At 42.0% G+C, this 21,768-nt stretch overlaps 1 protein-coding gene across 1 annotated transcript in view; it reads right to left on the reverse strand.

The window, feature by feature from the left end:
• Wdr11 (WD repeat domain 11) overlaps positions 1 to 21,768 on the reverse strand; it is a 51,369-nt gene that overhangs the window by 16,104 nt on the left and 13,497 nt on the right. Inside the window, exons 8-16 of the mRNA XM_052762350.1 lie at positions 21,483 to 21,678; positions 21,108 to 21,211; positions 17,405 to 17,581; positions 16,386 to 16,470; positions 9,446 to 9,552; positions 6,620 to 6,695; positions 3,617 to 3,725; positions 2,205 to 2,329; positions 1,614 to 1,761 (exon numbers count right to left, since the gene is read on the reverse strand). Of these exons, the coding sequence (XP_052618310.1) occupies positions 1,614 to 1,761; positions 2,205 to 2,329; positions 3,617 to 3,725; positions 6,620 to 6,695; positions 9,446 to 9,552; positions 16,386 to 16,470; positions 17,405 to 17,581; positions 21,108 to 21,211; positions 21,483 to 21,678 (1,127 nt within the window). The remainder of the gene's footprint in view (positions 1 to 1,613; positions 1,762 to 2,204; positions 2,330 to 3,616; positions 3,726 to 6,619; positions 6,696 to 9,445; positions 9,553 to 16,385; positions 16,471 to 17,404; positions 17,582 to 21,107; positions 21,212 to 21,482; positions 21,679 to 21,768) is intronic.

Below are 21,768 nucleotides of genomic sequence, written 5' to 3' on the forward strand. Positions count from 1 at the left end.
ATCTAGGGAAATTTCTCCTTTAAAAAAAAAAAATCTTAAAAATGGGAGACAAATCAGATGTACTTAAAAACAGGTATTACTAAGTCTTAGATATGACTTATTATTCTATGTAATGGTCAAATGTATGCTATAATATGAAAAGATTCTGATGGTAACTTTGATTTTAGAATAATGTTTTTAGGGGAATGCCTTCAATTCTTTGCTTGCTAATAGGGGAGACTTGGCAGCTAGCCTCTGAAGGACTCCATCCATTCAAGGGCCTCAGTAGTTACTTCCTACAGTAAGTAGGACTGATCCAAGGACCAACAGCAGACTGCAAAAGTGACAGGTGTAACTTCTGCAAGCAGGCCATATGACCTGGGTCTCTTGACTCACTCCCTCGAGGAGAAGCCAGCTGCCCAGAGGGGAGGTGACATAGAAGTCCCAGAGAGCCCCCATGAAGAGGCACTGGGCTCTCTTCACCAGCAGCTTTAACTTTAAAAAACCATGTGACGGCGCCATCTTGGAGTGGACACCCATGATGGCTGGTTTTTATGCCAACTTTACACAGGCAGGGCCATCTGGGAAGAGGAAGCCTTACTGAGAACACAGCTCCAGCAGATTGGCCTCTGGAGCATTTTCTTGATTGATGATTGATGTGGTATGGCCCAACTCACTGTGGGCAGGGCCATCCCTGGGCAGGTGGTCCTGCGTTGTGTAAGAAAGCAGGTAGAGCAAGTCATGGCAAGCAAGCCAATAAGCAGCATTTTTCCACGGCCTCTGCTTCAGTTCCTGCCTTGATTTCCCTCAGTGACAGAGTGTGACCTGAGAGCTGTAGGATGAAATACGCCCTTTCTTCCCACAGATGTAGCCACGGTGTTCACCACAGCAACAGAGACCCTAACTGATACCATCTTTCTGCCCCATTTAACTTGAAATGACAGCAGCTAGTCAAGATCCTTCCTGAGCCACTTTAAATATGGGAGTCAGCTTTCTGCTAGGACATCTATTCTTAGATGAAAATTTTAATTAAATACACATTGTATAAAATCCCTCCTCCTGCCTCTATTTAATTATAATCTGTACTGGTTAACAGTTTATTAATTCATCTATTAAAAGCAATCTGTAAGATGTACCCGATGCCAACTTTTTCCTATAATTAATTCCATAAGGCCAAAAAGATACCTACAAATAAGTAAATATTAATGCCACTAAACTTACAATCTGTTTATAAGTATCCCAAACTAACCAAGTATTTCATGAAAAGCTATGGAACAGAAAGAGGATGGCTGCTGATGTTAGACAGAGCTGAGTTCCAAACATGGCTGTCACGACTTAGCCATGAACCTTGGAAAGTCCCTTCCTGTCATCAGCTTCATAAGCCAACAAAGATAGTTCCTGTGGACCACCATCATGGTAAGAAGGAAGAGCACATGTGATCTAGGATCATGTGACTATGTTACTTTGTAATCTCTGATTGACCAAGTTCAATCAGAGATGACTTTTCAAATAGTAACATTTATTTTATTAGGCTTTTCTCAAGATGTTTTCCTTAACTATGTCTTCACTGGGTATGGACAAACAAGATCCCTGATCACATCCCCCACAGAGATGTATTTGAGGATGACACTTACATCTGGTGGAATCCGAGCACTGTCCTTCACAGAGTTCCCTTCAACAGTGAGATGATAAACTTGGCCATCGTTGTCAGTAAACACAAAATGCTCCCGAGCAGAGATGTTCTGACTGAGTTCAGACTTACTTTCTGCCTCCTGTAACAAGCTTTAACATACAGAAAAGGATCATTTTTTTTCCCCTAGAGTGACACTCACTAATATCCACAGTATAGTTGTATTTACAGGAGGACCAAGACCATTTAAAAACCTCTGAAGTTTACTATAACAATCTAGGGTTCCCAGTACATTTTCTGGGATGGTGAGTCTATCTCCAGCCATATCAGTGATCGTTTGCAGTTTCAAGACTGGCGGGATGGAAAGGTGCTGGCCTGATCACTCATGGCTGCTGACGGGTTAGCAGCACTGTGTGTTACGACAACACTGAGCACAAGGACAACAAAACTCCCTGCAGTCATCTGGGTCTGCACTGAACGAATGCTCACAAGTGAGTCTAACTCGCTACCACAGATGCCCTGCATGGTGTCTGCCAGGTTCTCTGCCAGGGCATGGGCAGTAAAAGGTACACTGACAGGAATCAGAACATAGTACCTGATCACAGACGACTCCACGGCACCCAGCTCAGCGTCCGAGACGACAGTCTGGCGGGCCATGGCCTCCCGGGTGGCAAGCTGTTTCTTTCTCAGGCTCTTCAGGTTGTGAGATGGCGACCACTCCTGTATAGCACAGACGACAGATGTGCCAGGCTCCCTTCTATCAACGTCTGCTTAGAGCAGCTGGGCAGGGCTACTTTCTATCAGCACACAACTAGTTTTCAAGTAAGGACATCGTTTAATGGCAAACTTCTAGAAGTAGGTTTTCATGCTTTCTTTTTCACATGATGAAATGACTTCCACTACAGTCCTGTACATTCCCACCCATCCAGGATTAGACAATTGTGGTCTCCCATCAGGCCCGCTCAGGTGTAGGTGCTCACACAGTTGCTCATTTACATGTTTATTCTTATACCTCCACCTATTCTAATGAGCTTAATCCAATATCATTCGTTGTAAAAGTTTCTTTCTAAAGTTTATTTTAAAGGTGTGTGTTTTGCTTGTATATATGTCTGTGTACCACATGTGTATAGACAGCTGTGAGCTACCCCATGGGTGCTGGAAATTGAATCCCAGTATTCTGACAAAGCAGTGAGCACTCTTAAGCACAGAGCTATGTCTCCAGCCCCATTACAGAAAAGTTCTTAACATGAAGTTATTGGACACATGAATATTTCTAAGACAGTCTTCCTTCCTTCTGCTTCTGGCTCAGCTGTATGAAACGTGCTCCCCCCACCCTGCTGCTCCAGTGCTGGATTTCAGGGTGTGCTCCACGGCCAAGTCTCACATGCATGAAAATCTAATTTACAGAAACAGTGCTGTGTTAGTTAATGCCATCCTGTTTCTTACTCTTTTTTATTGTCCTCCATTAAAGTGGAATAGTTTTTGTCTGGAGGGACACAGGGTACTAGTGAGAGATCTAAGAGTTGAGAAAAGGAAGAGCTGGGGGGTTGCTTAACATACAATGTATACTTGCATGACAACTTAAAAAAAAAAAGGTGACACTGTTTCCTTAACACCGACAACTAAACAGTCCGACTATTCTCTTTGACTTGCATATGACTATACTGTGTACTTAGACCCCAAATCCCCACGGGTTTGTTTCCAAACTCTTTTGATGTTGGTCTATTTCCTCTTCTTATGTCAATAGGGCACTGGTTTTATTTCTACAGTTCTTAAAAAAGTACTAATACCAGATAGCATGGCCAACTTTATATCTTCTTATTTCAAGAAAGACAGCCATTTAAGGCCAATTTTCTTTTATAATGGTATTTATATTCCTCAAGATATCCAAATGTTAACACATTTTAACAAGAAAACACTTGGCAGGAATGATGTTAACTCAAGCTACAAAAGCAGCTACCACATAAGTCTGTACTCAGGCAAATCAGCTGTCAGGCTGTGACTTACCAATGCAGTTATAGCAGGAAAGCTTTTAGACATTTCTCTAAGAAGGGTACAAGTTCTAATATCCCATAATTCCAGGGGCTTATCTTTGAAAACGACTGCCAAATACTGCCTAAAATAAACAACAAATTTATCAAAAAGGTCCCCTTTTACAACAACAACAAAACATCATGAATTAGTTAATAAGCCAAGAAAAAAAAAACAACAACTCAGATGGCATGTCCCATGCATAAGCAATTAAACTAACATTCAGGCCCCACAACAAGTCATGTTCAAAGTTACATTAAATATGAATCACTGAGAAGCTAAGACTGTGAGCGCAAACAGAACTCTGAGGAAGTCTGGAGGCACAAAGTCCCAGGGGGCAGAGGGAAGATGAGCACCGACTGGTCCACACAAGAGGAAACATAACTGAGATCCAGACTTGGATGCAGTTTTAGTGAAAATCATCAGAAATGCAATACAGCACAGGAAACTGCCAACTCCACTGAAATAGTAAAACTACTTTGGGGGAAGGAAAAATTACCAAATGAGGGGCATTTTCAAAGAGTCTGAGGAGGAGATGAAGACAGGAGAGCTAAGTCGTGGAAATGTAAATAGGATGCTAGAGGATCTCAAACATCGTAAGTAGACAAGTACAAGAGTAAGTTCCTAGCACTCACTGTCTAGAAGAAAACCACTCAAGAGCACAAAGACGTGTCAGCGTGTACACAGAAGGATAAACATATATAAATACCAATCAAAACAAAACTGCACTGGCCGTGCCAATATCAGACTATCCAGACTTATTTCCAAATGTACAATACCCAAGAGAAGATCCTTCCTAGTGATAAAAAATAAAAATCATGGCAACACTGATCTTAAAAATGTCCTGATTACAGAGCACAGAATACCCACAAGAACTTGAGTTCTTTGAGAGAAAAGTAAGTGAACGCGTAACGAATGCAGGGACTCGGCACTGACCTCCCAGTCGTTCACAGAAGAACTGCAACAGAGATCTAGCATGAGCACAGCAGCCTTGAGTACCATGTAGGACAGAACTCACAGGATACTGGAACAGCAGCAGCTTTCCAAGGCACAGGGACATTCATTAAGACAGACAGATACTGAGCCATGTGATAAATCACATTAAATCTAAGGAGTCTGAAATAACATCAAATGTGCTCTCTGACTAAAACAGAACTAGAAAAAAAACAGAAAGATGTATCTGGGGAAAAAAAACCCCATATATATAAATATGCCGTGGGAATGTCAAGATAGTATGACGTGAAATAGAATGAAATACACCTTATCAAAAGTACAGGCCACATTAAATTGGTGTCATGTAGTAGGAAGTACTTATGTAAAGGGCCAGGGCTTAAGATCCTGGCACACGCACACGGCAATCGTATGCTCTCGCTGCTTGGGCCCAACATTTACTCACAGCCCTACTCAGTGTACCAACAACAACAACAAACAAAACAAAACAAAAGGCCTAGAGATGAGAAAGATAGATCAGAAACGTCTTTATGAGCAACCAAGACTGTCTACAGAGACTTCTAAGAAATCAACAAAACTATTCCTAGAACTAATAACTCAGCCTAGCATGCTCACAAGGTTCAAGGTAACCATCAAAAACTTAATTGTATTTCGATGTATAATAAACAATTGGAAATTGAGATTAAAACATCCATTTATAACAGCATCATAAAAGATACAAAACAATAAATAACACATACAGACTTACATATTGAATCATGTACACTACTGCATACAATACCATTTCTGGACAAAGAGCTAAACAGGTGGTGGTACATGCCACATTCATGAATTTTACAATTTGTTAAGATGTCCATTCTTCCCCATGCTGATACACAGATCAAAACCCAAAGGTGTTCTGGGTAAACCTGACAAGCTAGTTCTAAAATTCATACAGAAATCCCAAAATACATTGCTATCCCTTTTGTTTTCTAAAATGATACGACTTTGGGGTGAATTTTACATGTCATGAGATTAATAAAGCCAGCTGTCTTAGAGTTTCTATTGCTGCAACAAAACACCACGACCAAAAAGTAAGTTGGCGAGAAAAGGGTTTATTCAGCTTACACTTCTATATGACTTCATCATCAAAGGAAGTCAGACAGGAACTCAAATAGGGCAGGAACCCTGGAGGCAGGAGCTGATGCAGAGGCCATGGAGGGGTGCTGCTTACTGGCTTGCTTCCCATGGTTTGCTCAGCCTGTTTTCTTTTAGGACTTAGGATTACCAGCCCAGGGATGGCACCACCCACCATGGACTGAGCCCTTCCCCATCAATCACTAATTAAAAAAATGCCTTTCAGCTGGATCTTATGGAGAAATTTTCTCAACTGAGGTTCATCCCTCTTTTCAGATGACTCTAGGGTCGTGGTGACATAAGACAGCCAGTTTTATGAATTGACAAAATGTGCTTTTCCTGATAAAGATTGTTGTCTTGTAAGTCTTGTGCCCTTTCGAGCATGGGATTATTGTGAAAGACCTCATTTTCTCTACATACAATTTAGGTTCATTTTATTTCCACAGTCTTTTGAATTTTTGAACCAAGGAAAAATACACATAAAGTAGGATTGCTAAAAACAAAGAAAGGGAGGTGGGGATGGAAGCAGAAGAAACAGAGAATCTCAAGGCTGTCTCCACGTCTGTGGTCAAATATGCTTTTGATATGGCCGCACATAACTCTCTGTTATTACTGACAAATTCTAGGAATATTAACATGTCCCTACTCTCAAAAAAATTATCTATCTATTTATTTATTATGCATACAGTATTCTGCCTACATCCCAGAAGAGGGCACCATATCTCATTACAGATGGTTGTGAGCCACCATATGGCTGCTGGGAATTGAACTCAGGACCTCTGGAAGAACAGCCAGTGCTCTTCACCTCTGAGCCATCTCTCCAGCAGCCCCTCCCCAACTTTCTTCAAAGTTAAAAACCAACTGTGAAAGGGCACTGAGATAAAGCTGTAGATGGTGTGGGTGGACACTTACTTCAAATGAGATACTTTGATCATCTCAATGGGTGATTCATCATTGCCTCGATCACCACGAAAAGCAGTGCTCCTCCCTTTAATTGAAAAACAAAAAGGTGAAAAGCAAGCACCATGCACCACGTGAAAACAAGAAGCCCGACCACCTGATGTGGTTGGCCACGCAGCCACGCCCTCTGCCTCCTGTTCATTCACTCCTTTGCTTCAAAGCCAGTTCTACTAGCTAAATTTAAAAACATTCTTAAAACGTGAAAAGAAAACAAAAAATATTACATCCAAATATTTATTTTATCAAAAGACATTTGAATGTTATATAGTTTCTTAAATTCTGTAATTCAATTTCAGAAACTCTCCCTGTCTGAAACTTTAGGGCATCTGTGGACTGGCAGCAATCACTGTGCACTTAAAGGTACAGAAGACACACTGTGTTTTCAAATGCCCATTAGTTGGGAGGAAAAAACCTCTTGAAATGAGTATTTAAGATTTCTTATCCTATGTGCAAAGTATTAAATGAAGTATCTGAGCACATTCCTACCAAAATGTCTCTCTAAGCGAAATTTAGGAGTTATAACTATATGCTCTATTAGTTAAGTGCCAAAAAAGACATGTTTTCATAAATAAAAACATAAATTCTACCTTTCATCTGAGCAAATATGCTTTACTATCTTCTGAGTTTTATTTACATTGAATTAAAGAACCTAGGGGGTGAAAACAACTGAACACACCTCCATGCCCCGCTCCCGCAGGCAGCAAGCGCAAGCTACACTCCCAAACGGCCTTTCAAGACTCTGCTGGTCTACTAACCTCTTGAGCAGCATTTCTCAACCTGTGGGTCACGACCCTCAAATGGGTCGAATGACTCTTTTAAAGGGGCCACCTAAGACCTTTGGAAAACACAGATATTTACATCATGATTCATAACAGTAGTAAAATAACAGTTATGAATTAACAACAAAAATAATTTTATGGTTGGAGGTCACCACAACATAAGGAACTATATTAAAGGGTCCTAGCTTTAGGAGGGTTGAGAACCACTGCTCAAGAGCATCCGGCTACAAAATCCTACAACCTGAGTGCTCACACTTCCCTCTTCAGGAAATCAGTACAGATAAGAGAAATCTGCAACAACAACAGATTCTAAATTAGCCAACAGTTCTGCTGAAGAAAACAAATGGGGATTTAAAAAAAGTGAATGACAAATAATAGTTTTATTCAAACTCTGGGATATGACATTGCCTGAGAGAAAGTCAGAGCCAGTATGCTAGCAAAGCAGGAACCCAGGACTTTCAGTGCCCAGGCAGGTCACTTCCTGATACTACAGCAACACTGGAATATGGGCGTGGCTGATCCTTTAAGTTAACACCAACTGTATACAGAAAAACAACCAAACACCTGTTACACCTACACATCATTATTATTTAAAAATGTATATATGGATTTTACTACTGTTTCTTTATTTGTTTCTGTTTTGTTTTTTTGAGACAGGGTCTCACCATGTAGCTCTGGCTAGCCTGGAACTCAATGAGATCTGGCCACTATGCCCAGCTACTGTATTATTTTGAAGAAACTCATTGCTTCTTCATGAAGAAACTCATGTGCTGCTGGGCGGTGGTGGCGCACACCTTTAATCCCAGCACTGGGGGTGGGGTGGGGTGGGGCAGAGGCAGGTGGATCTCCATGAGTTCGAGGCCAGCCTGGGCTACAGAGTGAGTTCCAGGAAAGGCTCCAAAGCTACACAGAGAAACCTTGTCTCAAAAAACAAAAAACAAACAAAAAAACTCATGTGCTATTATAGTTTCAAGTTCTTCATTCCTTAAATTCATTGAGTTACACATTGTAAATAATCCTGAACAAGTTCCTTACTGGAATGCTTTCTTTTTTTTTTTTTTTTTTTTTTTTTTATCACAGTTAGTTATTTACTGAGTGTGTGGGTTTGTGAGTGTGCACAGACAGTTGTCAGGAAAACATTTGTGGGTCAGTTCTCTCCCTCTACTGTGTGGGTTACCTGCTGAGTCACCTCCCAGACTAAGAAACACTTTTTAAAATTATGAGACAGGGCTCACATGTTCTAGGCTGGCCTTGAACTCATGTAGCTGAGGATAAAGTGCCTTCTTCCTCCTGACTGCTGGGGTCACTCCTGGTTATGTGGTGCTGGAGCTAGAACTTAGGGCTCCCACCTGCTAGGCAAGCACTGTATGAATGGGGTTACATCCCTAGCCCTGCAATGCATTCTATTGCAAGGACTTCCTATTTCAAGTTTCCCTAATCCAATAATCAGTTGGTAGCTATCAACGTTCTGATCTGAGCATTTAAAAATCATCACTATCCTATAAAAAACTTGAAGGCTTCCTACAGTGGTCCAAACTCTAAGCAGAGGACTTACAGAGACGGCTTAGAAACTCATCTTTTAGAGGGCCAGTGAGAGGGCTCAGGGGCTCAGTGGGTAAAGTCACTTGCCATTGAGGTCAATCTCAGGAGCCAACATGGGCAAAAAGAACTGACTCCCACAGTTGCCCTCTGACCTCTACATGAACGCTGTCACACATCCAGCACTGTGTGCAAAAGAAGACTGGGTCCCCCCTTTTGCTGCACATCTGTGAGTTCAGGTAACGGTCTGCTACTTACCTTGTGCCACACTGATATTACGTACAGAGAAACAGTGCTGTGGCTTTTCTAGGACAATTACTCCGGAACCAGAGACTGGCCACGGGAACAGGATATAAGGACACACACCAAGGTGGGAGAAAATGCCCTGAGCATATTTTATGCAGTGTCTTCCATCAGCATGATCCACCACCCCAGTCTTTCAGTAAGCTGACACACAGACCTGTTGGGAGATCAACCAGCTGAAGCTCATTTCTCACTAAGCCCATGTTGTTCGGGGTTGACGCAGCAAAAGAAAGGAAACTGGTCAAGCTTGTCCATTCAATACCCCTAGAAAGCAAACAAATTTTAGTCTTGTACCTTTTCTTCATTTGAAATGTTTATTTGAAAAATAAGGTTTTCCTAAGATCTTATTTTATTAATAATGTAATTAAAATGTTATTCTTAGCCTTTTAGGCTATGTTACTACAAACTCTAACATATGTGAAATTTGTTCAAATTAAAATTTTATCTCCAAGTGTAATGACCAGATAGTTATCAAAGTCCCTATCATCATTAAAATGGATGCTAATATCAGCTGGGGAGAAAGACTTCAGAGCCGTTTTCAGAACTTAAGTGTTTAAAACAGCAGCACAGAGCACTCAGAGAAGTCCTTAAAGTGACGACTAGGGACGTTATCAAAACCCCCAGCTGTCAACAAGAGCAAAACTTGATGGAGCAAAGACTGTCTTCAGCTTTGAGATGGAGAAGGAGACAGAAGCCCCAAGTGTTCCATCACGCAGAGAAAGCATGGGCTCAGCAAGGGCCATCCCGCCAGGACAGCGGCGGGCTGACAGGCAATGGTGACACACTGTCTTCCATGTAGAAAGGCTGGCAAGACAAAAGTCTAAAACTGGGTCCCATTTACAGTTGCTCATCAGTATTCATAGGACGGCCATTTACTTGCAATGTGAACGTGATGTCTATGGCTGGTTTCAGCACAATGGCAAACTTGAGCCATCTGTGAAAGGCTTCAGGATCTAAACTCTTAAGCCTCCCAACTTTATTACCGATCCTTTGCGAAAAATGTTTATTGACCTCCGATCTACAGCAACCTGAGTGCAATCACTAGATTTGCGTGATAGGTTATTTTTTTTCTGTTTTGCTTTTTCCCCAAGCAGTACAATTATTCCTATGTTGATGTAAGCTCCCATTTTCAGCTTTTAAGACCATCAGACATTTGCCTCATCCAAGTTTACCACTCTATCCTCAGAACCTTACCTGCTGTCATTTATTTTCTTTTTGAGACAGTCTTGCTCTGTACCTTGAACTGACCTCAAGTACACTATGTAGCCCATGGTGATACTCCTGCCTCAGCTTCCCAGCTGTGAGATTACTGGGGTAAGACGCCCCAGTCAACTCTGTATCTGCTATGTTAACTCTAAGCATTTTCCTCACTGGTTCCTGTGTACCATGTATTTGTCTTTTGGTAGAAGGACAGCATAATCCACAGAGAGCTAAAAACAGCAGCTGAAGCAGGAGCAATAGCTGTGCTGACTGGGATGACAATCATTTCACAATAAAGCCGTACTGACACACTCAGACTAATGGCTGCTTGAAATGAGTACAGTCTGGAACCTGCACTCCGAGCACAACCGCTCCCCTTCCTTCTTGAGACACTGGAACAGACTGACTCTAGCACTTGCTCGCTTGGATCTCTGTATCTGTCTCACTAGTTGCACAGAAACACTACTGAAGACACACAGAAGGATTGGCCACTACACACTCATGGTTGACACAGTTATTCAGGAACTAACTAAAGCCGTGTTTTCTTCATCAGGCCTGTTTTAAAGAAATATGCCCACAGTGATTATCCTCTAACTGGGCTAATCACTAGAAAAGTCCTTGTGTCTCTTCTCTTTTCTTCCCCCTTGCAGGGAAGTCTTACATTTTTCTAGAGTAAAAGGAAGGAATCACACATTTGATCTACTCTCTATAAGCCTGGTAGTGTTCAAGCAGATGTTCACCTAGATTCCCTGCTGCTGGCAATATCAATTCACTAGTTCGTTATTACACTTGGTATAGTGGTTTCAGGAGCTCTGGGCACTGGCAACCTGCCCTCCCACTTCTCATACATTGCTTTTAAAATGAATCCATTAAGTATCCAATACATGCCAGTGGCTATGTGGGACACTGAATGAGACAGACAGACCTGCTGCCCATCTGGAGCTTATATCCTAGAAGAAAAGGGACAGTATCCAAGCGTATTTTGTAATACCTACTACAAAATGATGCAGAGCTCAGCAGAAGCTGTGTGAGCCACACAGTCTCACCTCAGGGACCAAGCAAGTCTCCCAAGAGGACCGTGGAACTGTGCCATTTGATCTAAGGCCGACCAACCAAGGCAACAGTGTAAGAGACAATAAGCTAGTCGTGTGTTGCTGGGGATTGAACCCAGGACCTCACATGTGCTAGGTAAGCACCCTCCCACTGACCTGCACTCCCAGCACCCTGGACTGTCTTTGAAGGGAGGCACCATGCATCTCGCCTAGCACACCTGTGAAGCAGTGTGACACAGATTCACGGACGTGTTTCCCTGTTCATGAGCAGTCCCAGCCCAGGAGCTGCAGCAGAACCTGCAGGGGCGTTCATTTGTAATCTGGCAGTGTGACCATGTTGCCTTTGAACAGAATGCAACAGCTGTTTACACCTTCTTAAGTAACATAAAATCAAGCTGGATTTCCAAGTGGATTAGATAAGGAAGGGCTTATCTGTCAGAAGAAAAGAATAAAAACTCCTGTCAGAACAGCTGAGCTTCACACCGCCACTGGGATTAGAACACTGTTGTCCAGGCTTAACCATATACTGTGTAGCTGAAGGGCTAAGAACAGCAGCTCATCCTGATCCAGGAGTTCTCTAATCTTTTTTGGTAGGATCCCTAGCCCCTGAACAACTGTAATCTTAGGATTAATCATCAGACTGTCATGGGTTCACAAGCTGAGCATGCTGGGCATCTATATAAGGGGTAAAACACACAGAAGCTCCTTCACAAAGGTTGAGAGCACACAGTTTTGAAGACCCTAATCCTAAAATTCTCCTGTAGATCTCTAGGTAAACAAGAGAGACCATTCACTTTCCACAATAATTCAATGTAATCAAAGCACTACTAGGTTAATCTGTGCTATACAAACTACTGCTCCTAAACTCTTCAGGTACCAGACTATGTTTTAAACTCACACCACCGGACAAAGATACAAACTAATGCTCTAACAGAGTCAGCCACTCCACTTTGTAACTTCTGTATTTACTACTGGGTTAGAAGCACCAAAGTCGCCAACTATAGTTTTACAGAAAATGTTCAACAGCTTGTAAAACATTGAAATTCCATGTTTCCTACTCCAACCTTGCACCCTCCCACAACTATCTGTCATTATTCAGTCCCTGGCCATGTATCTACGTAAGATTCAAGTATAAGTAAAACAACTATCTAAAAGTTAGCCTTAATTTGCATGTGAAAAATCAAGAATACATTGGGTTTATTGCTAATTGGTTCAGATTTTTTTCTGGCACATCTGTGAAATTTTCATAATGGCTTTAGTTGTAATACTAAACTGAATTAATTGAAGCAGAAAGACAGCAGGATTTTAGCATCCTTTTGAGTAACATCTCTGAATATAAAGTGAATTACCTTCAAAATGTTAACAAAGCGAGAAATTCATGTGAAAAGCGGGGCATCTGCATATGATCATTCCCAGCACTCCTCTGTGTAGGCAACACATCCCCTAGAGTACTCACTGTCCAGACAACAGTTTCAGGATGACTCAGCCGTAAGTAATACCACAGTATGTGCAAGTACGTGGCAATACACATCCTGACTGATCCAGGTCAGAACTTAACTCTGCAATAAACCAGTTATTGAGGTTGAGAATTCAGAAACTAATGCCAACATGCTCGATCTTCTGGAAGTTCAGGTCAACTTCTCAGCCTGATTCTTGGCTCAGTCAACATCTCCTTTTATTGCCATCACTGAGTCTCAATCCATGGATGTTCTTAGCAGGAGACCAGCACACAGACTGTCCATAGCACACACAGCACAGGCTTTGATACCTGAAAGGCCAGGACTGAATCCCACCCCACCCCACCGTTTCCCCGGACTCTGTATTACTGTTTCTTTGTCTGTCAGCTGGAAAGGTGACAGTACCTACTCTTTAGAGTTGTGGTGGGTTTAGCACTGCAGAGTTCTGGTTGGCTGGTGTCAGCCATAAAAGAAACAAAAGATAAGGGTAACAGGAAATGTAGACAGGAAAGGAAGAGAAAGAGAAGACATGAAGAGCAGTGGCGGCAGGGACCACTGGAAGAAGTGTCAGAATGGTCAGCTGCAGACCCTGAGGCCAAAGAGGAACAGTGCTGCTGTACCCCAAGTTCAGTGTCTTGAAGATATTACTAATCTATGAAAATGCATTTGCAGAGACACTGGAGGGACCCAAAGTACGATGGTAAAAGCCACCTCCTGGGCTGCACCAGAGGCAGTGCTCTTGAAAGAGATTTCTATTTTAACCACAAGCTGTGATACTCAAAAGGTTAACCTTGCTCCATCTGGAAAACAGATTTACACTGAAATATGTTCATTAGATTCACTAATGCTTTCAATGTACACACGAGACTAAATTACAAATGTACGAAATACAGAACCTGTCTTATATTTTCATTAAAGGATCATTAACACACTGGGCTGTAGTGGGTAGCCATTCCAGCTTTGATCTGGAAGTTCCAACCCCCATTGAGACTTCGGCAACTGTCACGCCTACAAGGCGGGGCCAAGGGAGGCGCCGGGGGACCCGAGATCTGGATTGGCGGGCGCTCTCTGTTGCGGGACCCTGGACTGGAGAGGTGGACTGAGCAGAGCTCCAGAGAACACCGCTGGACTGTGATACACCTTCCCCAGACTCCGCGACCTACCTATTCCTTAATTTGTAAGTTACGCCATTAAATAAATCTCCTTTTAACTACGTGGAGTGGCCTTAATAATTTCACCAATATCTGGCGCCCAACGTGGGGCAAGTTCCAAAGGCCTGGGTGGCTCCCGCCCTCAGCCTTCTCCCCGGCTGGCGGGTACCTAACCCGCCTGCAGAGTTCCATAGAACCAGGGAACGCCTACACGGTTCCATTCCCGAAAAAGGGAGCAGCTAGTCCGGTCTCAGCTCCCTAGCTTAGCCCCCAGACCAGCGAAAAACCGCTGTGAGTGAGGCGATCCCCCTCCTCCCCGAGTGCGGGCCCCCGCTCCCGCCATCCCGGCTCCCCGCCATCCCGGCTCCCGCCATCCGGCTCCCCGCCATCCGGCTCCCACCATCCAGGCTCCCGCCATCTGGCTCCCCGACATCCCGGCTCCTGCCTCCAGCTGCCGCCCGCCAAGGTTGCCAGCAGGCCCTGCTTTGGAGCTGTACCGAGACTTATAGATTTATAGTCACCTATGCTTGTCATCTCTGTAGTTACGTTAGTTAGGTTATCCAGATTTACAGATACATAGGTCAGATGGACAGGTAATCTTCAAACACTTCATAGACCTAGAGAATATGGCATTTAAATAACTTAGAATTCTGTTGATGTGAGACACAATTGCTCCTGGCTGCACCAATTTGATCCCGAGAGAATGTTGGGCTTCTAAGACATTTCCATTTGGAAGTTTGTCTTCTTGGCACAAAATGGCCTACTGGGCAAAGAACTGCCCTTGCCTCGACGGCTGACAGTACTAATGCAATGCTATCCTTTCTGGACAAGTGGGACACAAGGAAAGCGACCACTGTACTCTGCCAAGACAGGGTAAGATGGTCTTTCAGAATTCCTGCTTCTGAAAATGGTCTGTCAGATACTTTAGGCCTGTAGCCAATTTGAATGCACCAACAATGCTGAGAAACATTAGGTGACTGTCCAGGCTGCCAGCTGTCTCCGTCTACTCTCGCAAGATTCCCGAAAGTTGTTTGCATCCATGTACCATTTCTCAGGTACCATTATATTCCTTCTCAGGTCTTTGATGGGATTGAAGACTAGCAGTTATAGTTACAACTTAGTAGATAGAACATATTAAGTATTAGATTCAGGTTCTTTAGGATAGGACACCTTTTGGAAGGATCTTTGTAACATGCCATTTACCTATGCTCTATACTTCTCTGGACTTTAGTATGTGTTTCTTGCTTGATATTGTTTGCATTGGTTGTACTTCCATCTTATCTAGGTCATTATCCCTCATTATTCCTGGACAATATTTGATAACCATTCCTTTGTATATAGTCTTGTATTAGGTTAGAACCTTCTTATTTAGATAAAAAGGGGGAGATGTAGTGGGTAGCCATTCCAGCTTTGATCTGGAAGTTCCAACCCCCATTGAGACTTCGGCAACTGTCACGCCTACAAGGCGGGGCCAAGGGAGGCGCCGGGGACCCGAGATCTGGATCGGCGGGCGCTCTCTGTTGCGGGACCCTGGACTGGAGAGGTGGACTGAGCAGAGCTCCAGAGAACACCGCTGGACTGTGATACACCTTCCCCAGACTCCGCGACCTACCTATTCCTTAATTTGTAAGTTACGCCATTAAATAAATCTCCTTTTAACTACGTGGAGTGGCCTTAATAATTTCACCAATACTGGGCATTTTACATGTGCATGTATACATGTATTTCATAGTATAGCACTTATGGGGAAAAAAAACCAGTTCTGCATTCAGCAAAATAAAGCTGTGGGGTATGTCTGAAGCACACCCTAGGGCAGCTGCAGGCTGCTCTCTGCTCCCAATGCAATCTTCTCTCAGAAGCCTCTGCACACACTACACTCACACACAGACTGCACTTCAAAATCAAAAAATGCTTCTCAGTTTGTATCTTTCCTGGTGATAGGCAAACTAACAACTAAAAATGACTTTATTCAAATTAGCCACAAGCAGGCTTGACAGATCTTAATCAAACTGAGAAATAAAATATAAACCTGCAACATAGTGCTTTCCAGTGAGAAAAGAATCTGGAATTAGGAGAAACCCACAAGCACAATGTCCTGAACAAATGAACCATTAGCTAGATACGCATTGTCATTCAAACTGCTGCACACCCCAGAGCAGAATGGTCAATGCAGAAAAGCCCACGAGACTCACTGGAGAGAGTGTTTCTGACGTGTGATTGTACAAAGCCATACTCACTTGACTTCACACGAGTGGACACTCAACTCCTTGTGCAGCAGACCGCTGGTGAGGTGGTACACCAGGACAGCACCATTGCTTGTACCTACCAAAATGACAGAAGAGACACGTGCTGATTCAGTCGGAGGGCCAATTCCAAACAAAGTCCTTCATTAAATTTATCTTCTATGAAAGGATCCAAATGATATACTTAAAAGACACACTGAAGGGGGAACAGGGGTTGGTATGTAAAAGAAAAGAAAAAAAAGTGAACAGGAAGAAAAATCTGTTTCCTTCCTTATCAAAATGGGGTCTAATCATATATTCTGAAATCTTACCTAACTTCGGGGACATATTTCTTTTGAAAGATTTTAAAATATAAATCAATATATATGATAATTTAAACTTTTCTACACGTGAAAGTTGATGTTTTTGAGACTCGATGTTTACTATAAAAGCAGCTAACCTGAGCTCATTAACCAGAGTGTTCTAATATGGTTTGTCTCCTTTTAAACAGGTCATGACAAGACAATATATTATGATGGTTAAATGTGATTTCTGAAGTGAATGAAACTTTTACTCAGGCCTTGGGTGAGCTGCTTACCCAACACTAAACCTACATTCCTACCTCTTTAAGCTAGGAAAAGCAGAAAATCTAACTGTTAGAGATTAGATGGGAAAATGTATAAAGCATGGTGCACAGCCGTCAGTCACTGGTGTTAACGTGGTTAGTCAGCATCTCTGCTACCACTGCACTGAACAACAGTTATAGCCATTGCTATTCCTAAAGCATTTTGTCTGCCCCAGATAGTCCCTGACACTTCAGAAATGTGCACATGAGCTCAGCGCAATCAAAATTAAGACAGGCAATGGAACAGAAAGAAATAAGAAAAATATTTCAAGGGAATTATTTGAACAATTTTCCCTAACCCATTTCTTCTTTTAAAACATCCCCAAAGAGAATAAAGGCCTTTCTAGAAATTTGGAAACCTAAGTATCTTATAAAATGAGTTTAAGAAAAGAAGCGGTCAAATACTCACCAACAGCAAGGAGTGGCTGATACATCTTTATGTTTTTCGTGGTCAGTGGTGGGCACATCCGGATGGCAAACTGAGGAGAAGGGAGTCCTGAGAGCAGTCCTGTCAGCAGGAATCTGAGGTGCACTTCCTGCAGAATGGAGCCTTTGGGGTGCTCTTCCCCAGCAATTGCACTTTGCCCTGACATGTAATGAAAAGCATAAATGATTAATTATACATATGCTGACCTTAAAAATCTACATATGCTCACCAGGTCTAGAAACAAAGGTATGGGGTATCTCTCCAGGCAGCAGTTCTCAAACTGTGGGTCACAACCCTTTCACAGGGGTCACCTAAGACCACTGAAATACAGATAATTACATTATGATTTTAACAGCAGCAAAACTGCATTTATGAAGTAGCAACAAAAATAATTTTATAGTCTGGGGTCACCACAACACGAGGGACTGCATTAAAGGGTTGCAGCATTAGGAAGATGGAGAACCACTGCCCTAAGGGCTGTAACTAGCAAGTTCTCTAGAGCTGCCCATGGGTCTTAAATCACACCACTAACAACTTAAGGATTTACTTTAATACATTCAAAAATAGATTACTCCAGGGTCTTGCTACCCAGAATTCAGGGACCTGTGTCTTCTGAGAAATATTGCTTCAGACAGAGCTCCTGGGAAACCGGCACTGAGAAGAGGCCTCAGGAAGAGAGTGGGAAACCTGGCTTAGAACACTGTCTATGGAATGAGATGCTGCAATACATCCCCACCTTACTATCTTTCTTCTTTGCAGGGATACTTTTCAGATAGAGAGACTTTGTAAGACACATTAAACTAGTAAGCACAAAAAATATTCAAAGAATTTGTGATTTCTAATAAGAAGCTGTAATGTATCATCATAGCTACAAAAATGTATAGTTTATCATGAAATACCTTATATTTAAGTATGTAAAATAAATAAACATATTAATAAAGAATATATGCAATATACAAAGTAACAAAATAGACAGATAGTTATCCTTTTTTTTTTTTTTTTTTTTTTTTTGAGACTGTAGCCTGACTGACTTGAATTTGCTATGTAGCCTGGGATGACCTTGAACTGATCCTTTTGCCCCCACCTCTGGGACATTACAAGCTTGACCGTTCTGGGATTACAGGCTTGACAGTTGAGTATTAAGTTGCATTATTTGCATATGCATTGTGTGTACAAATTAAACAATGACTTCAATTAAAAATTATCCTAAAAAGGCCGGGCGGTGGTGGCGCACGCCTTTAATCCCAGCACTCGGGAGGCAGAGCCAGGCGGATCTCTGTGAGTTCAAGGCCAGCCTGGGCTACCAAGTGAGTCCCAGGAAAGGCGCAAAACTACACAGAGAAACCCTGTCTCGAAAAACCAAAAAAAAAAAAAAAAAAAAAAAAAAAAATTATCCTAAGAAAATATAAGTACCATAATTACAATAAAATCAAGACTGTTTGCTAAAAATGCACAAACTTCCTTCCTGTAAACCACTACTGAACACTGGATTTGCCAAAAGTACACAATAAGGAAAACACATGTACATTATGAGATTAAATTACTAAGAGTGGGTGAGTATAATCCTTTGAAGCTATAAACTTATTTTAGTAATGCCATTCTGAAGTCTACAGAAGTCATAGAAAAAAATCATAATTTAATTCAGTTAAAACAACCCCTTGGGATTGGCCATACAATTGATACCAACCACTGGGATATTGGGAAAAAGGAGATTTGACAGGTATACCATGAAAACAGACTCCTGGGAACTGTCACATGTTTCACGAATTTTCCCTAAGAGGCAGTTCACACAGTAGGGCAGCTTAGGCCTCAATGAGCAGCAGCTTTTACTCAATAAACATAAGCCACTCTCCATACCTCACAGAACTGCAATCCATTACGGCCAAGCACACAGTGAGTTTCAAATTATAAGTTTAATTAAAAGTTTTAATTAAAATGCTTGCAAGTGACAAAGCTTCATTTATTTAACACTTCTACTCCATTGTCGAGAACTGCTTGACAGTCTCTATCTTTTGTTTGAAACACTGTCATTTGCATCACGTAGACACCTAAACAACATAAAAATTCACCTGAGTATGGGCTTCATGGTGCTGACTATTTTTGTTCATTTGCATTCACAATTCTTTTTACTTTAATATTTTATGCTAAAAATAGACAAATTCAATTAACTCAGAAAATTGTTACTGATCAAATAATTCTGCAAAACTTGTCAGTGTGTCCAAACTTCCTCATAAGGATTTGTCTGGAAGGACAGACAGAATTAAAAGGTGGTGTAATTTAACTAAGGACTCTACAACTGGATGAATCAGGACACAATGAAGGTCTTCAAGGTCAGGGTCCATGGAACACATGGAACCATGGAACACACAGGACTGGAGACTACTTCAGTGCTTTCTCCGGAACCAGGTAGATAAGATTTACACGAAGTGTTTTCCATCTACTGCTGTGTGGTTAAGGGTATGTGTGTAAACCTCTCTGGGACTCATTCTCTACATAAACGGAGGCATGTTAACTATGCTGCAGGCTGAAAGATGCACTGTGCATTTGGCACAGCACTAAGCGTAGTACTAAGCACACAGAATGTACCAGTTGATTACTATGAGCAACAAGGTAATGTTCTTTATAGCATGTTACTGACATTTAAACAGGGTCGGGGATTTAGCTCAGTGGTAGAGCACTTGACTAGCAAGCGCAAGGCCCTGGGTTCGATCCTCAGCTCAAAAAAAAAAAACAAAAAAAAACAAAAAAAGACATTTAAACAAAACAACTCACTAGATAATATCCATTCTCCTTATATTATGCAAAAATTCAATGCAGAAAATCCTTTATAAACCATGTTGATAATTTAAAAAGAATTAGATGTCAACATTGTGTGGCATATTATAAAGTCTTACAATTCCAAGTTTTATAACATTTGACACTGTTAAGTCCCCATTATTTCTTCCATATCCTAGCCACAAGATCCTGCAATGACTGGTTATTTTATTTGTAAGTATCTGCTAAAAGTAAGAATCTCCAAAGGAGAAAATGCCCACCAAAAAGTTTTCTTTTTTCTAATATTGCTCAGCTAATTTATTCCTTCAGTGAATCTTCATTGCCCATCTACAAAGCACAGTCCTGGGGATACTGAACTGAATCACTGAACTATTCCTGCAGAGTCAAGACCTACTAGAAGAAAGAAAGAAACACACAGTGAACAACACTGTGGGTCATTATTAGGGACTATAAAGAAAAAGCACCTAAACGAGCCAGATCAAGAAACAGCACTTGGCTTGAATTCAGAATTACAAGGAGCAGCAAAAGAAGAGAAAGGCAAGCAATTAATAACGAGCTGGGTCAGGGAGCACGCAGGCCCTGAGGAGGGAGGGACCGCAAAGCAGGGGCTCTCCACCCAGAATCTAGGCCTCTGTGAGCCTCTCTTTCAATCTCTTTCATTTAGATCAGACTCTCTCAAGGATGCAATTTTCTAATTCCAACAACTGCAGAGCCTAGCCAAGTCACTTCAGATATCTTCATGCTGAAATACTTTAGACTCCACTGGTTTACCTAGGGAAAAAAAACTCCTCATTTTAGTTTTCCTGAATATTAACTTTGACTTTATAATAACTACCAGTCAGTTACTCCATTAATTTCGCACTTCAAAAGAATATCCTGTGTGTGAGTTAGAGGAATAAAACAAGCTTACCGATCATATTATCCAGGGAAAGGTCTGGGAGTTTGTTCTGTAGCACTCCTACAGGAATCCCACAGAAAGACACCGGTGAGTATAAAGGTGACACACCGGAAATGCTGCAAAGACACAGTGAGCAGACGGTCACACATATTCAGAGCCGGTATTCCACATCAGCTACTCAAACAGCAATCCCAGGCCACGGCAGTGTTCTTTCACGGTGGCAGTTATTAATCTAGGTGAAGCAACTGTCAGAACATAATCCCCTAGTGCATGTGTCCTTTAAAATGGCTTTATAAAAACAGCTCTTTTTATAGGATTCTATTAATTTCAAAGCAGAAACAGAAAACAACAATCAAAGCCCAAGCCAGAGCCTCTGCATTCACTCACCTGTTCCGTGCATTTCGACTGCACACGGCAGACTTCAGTTCCCAAATCATGACCCTGCCGTCGCTCACAATGAGGGCAGCTGCGTTCTCATTGACAGGACAGCACACCATACTGAAGGGGCGGACAGTTTTCGTCACCCTGATCGCATCACACTGGCTTCTCAGGTCATAGGTAAGTTCCTGAACAGGGTCTGGGTCTTAAGGGAAAATTGTCTCTTTCAGACGCCAGTGAGGAAGCACGGCAAAAAATACCACCGGTGTCAGTGTAAATAACCTCAACTGAGAGG

This window comes from Peromyscus californicus, unplaced genomic scaffold (assembly GCF_007827085.1).
Source record: "Peromyscus californicus insignis strain IS unplaced genomic scaffold, ASM782708v3 Scaffold_4__1_contigs__length_199733344, whole genome shotgun sequence".
Classification (NCBI taxonomy): Eukaryota; Metazoa; Chordata; class Mammalia; order Rodentia; family Cricetidae; genus Peromyscus; species Peromyscus californicus.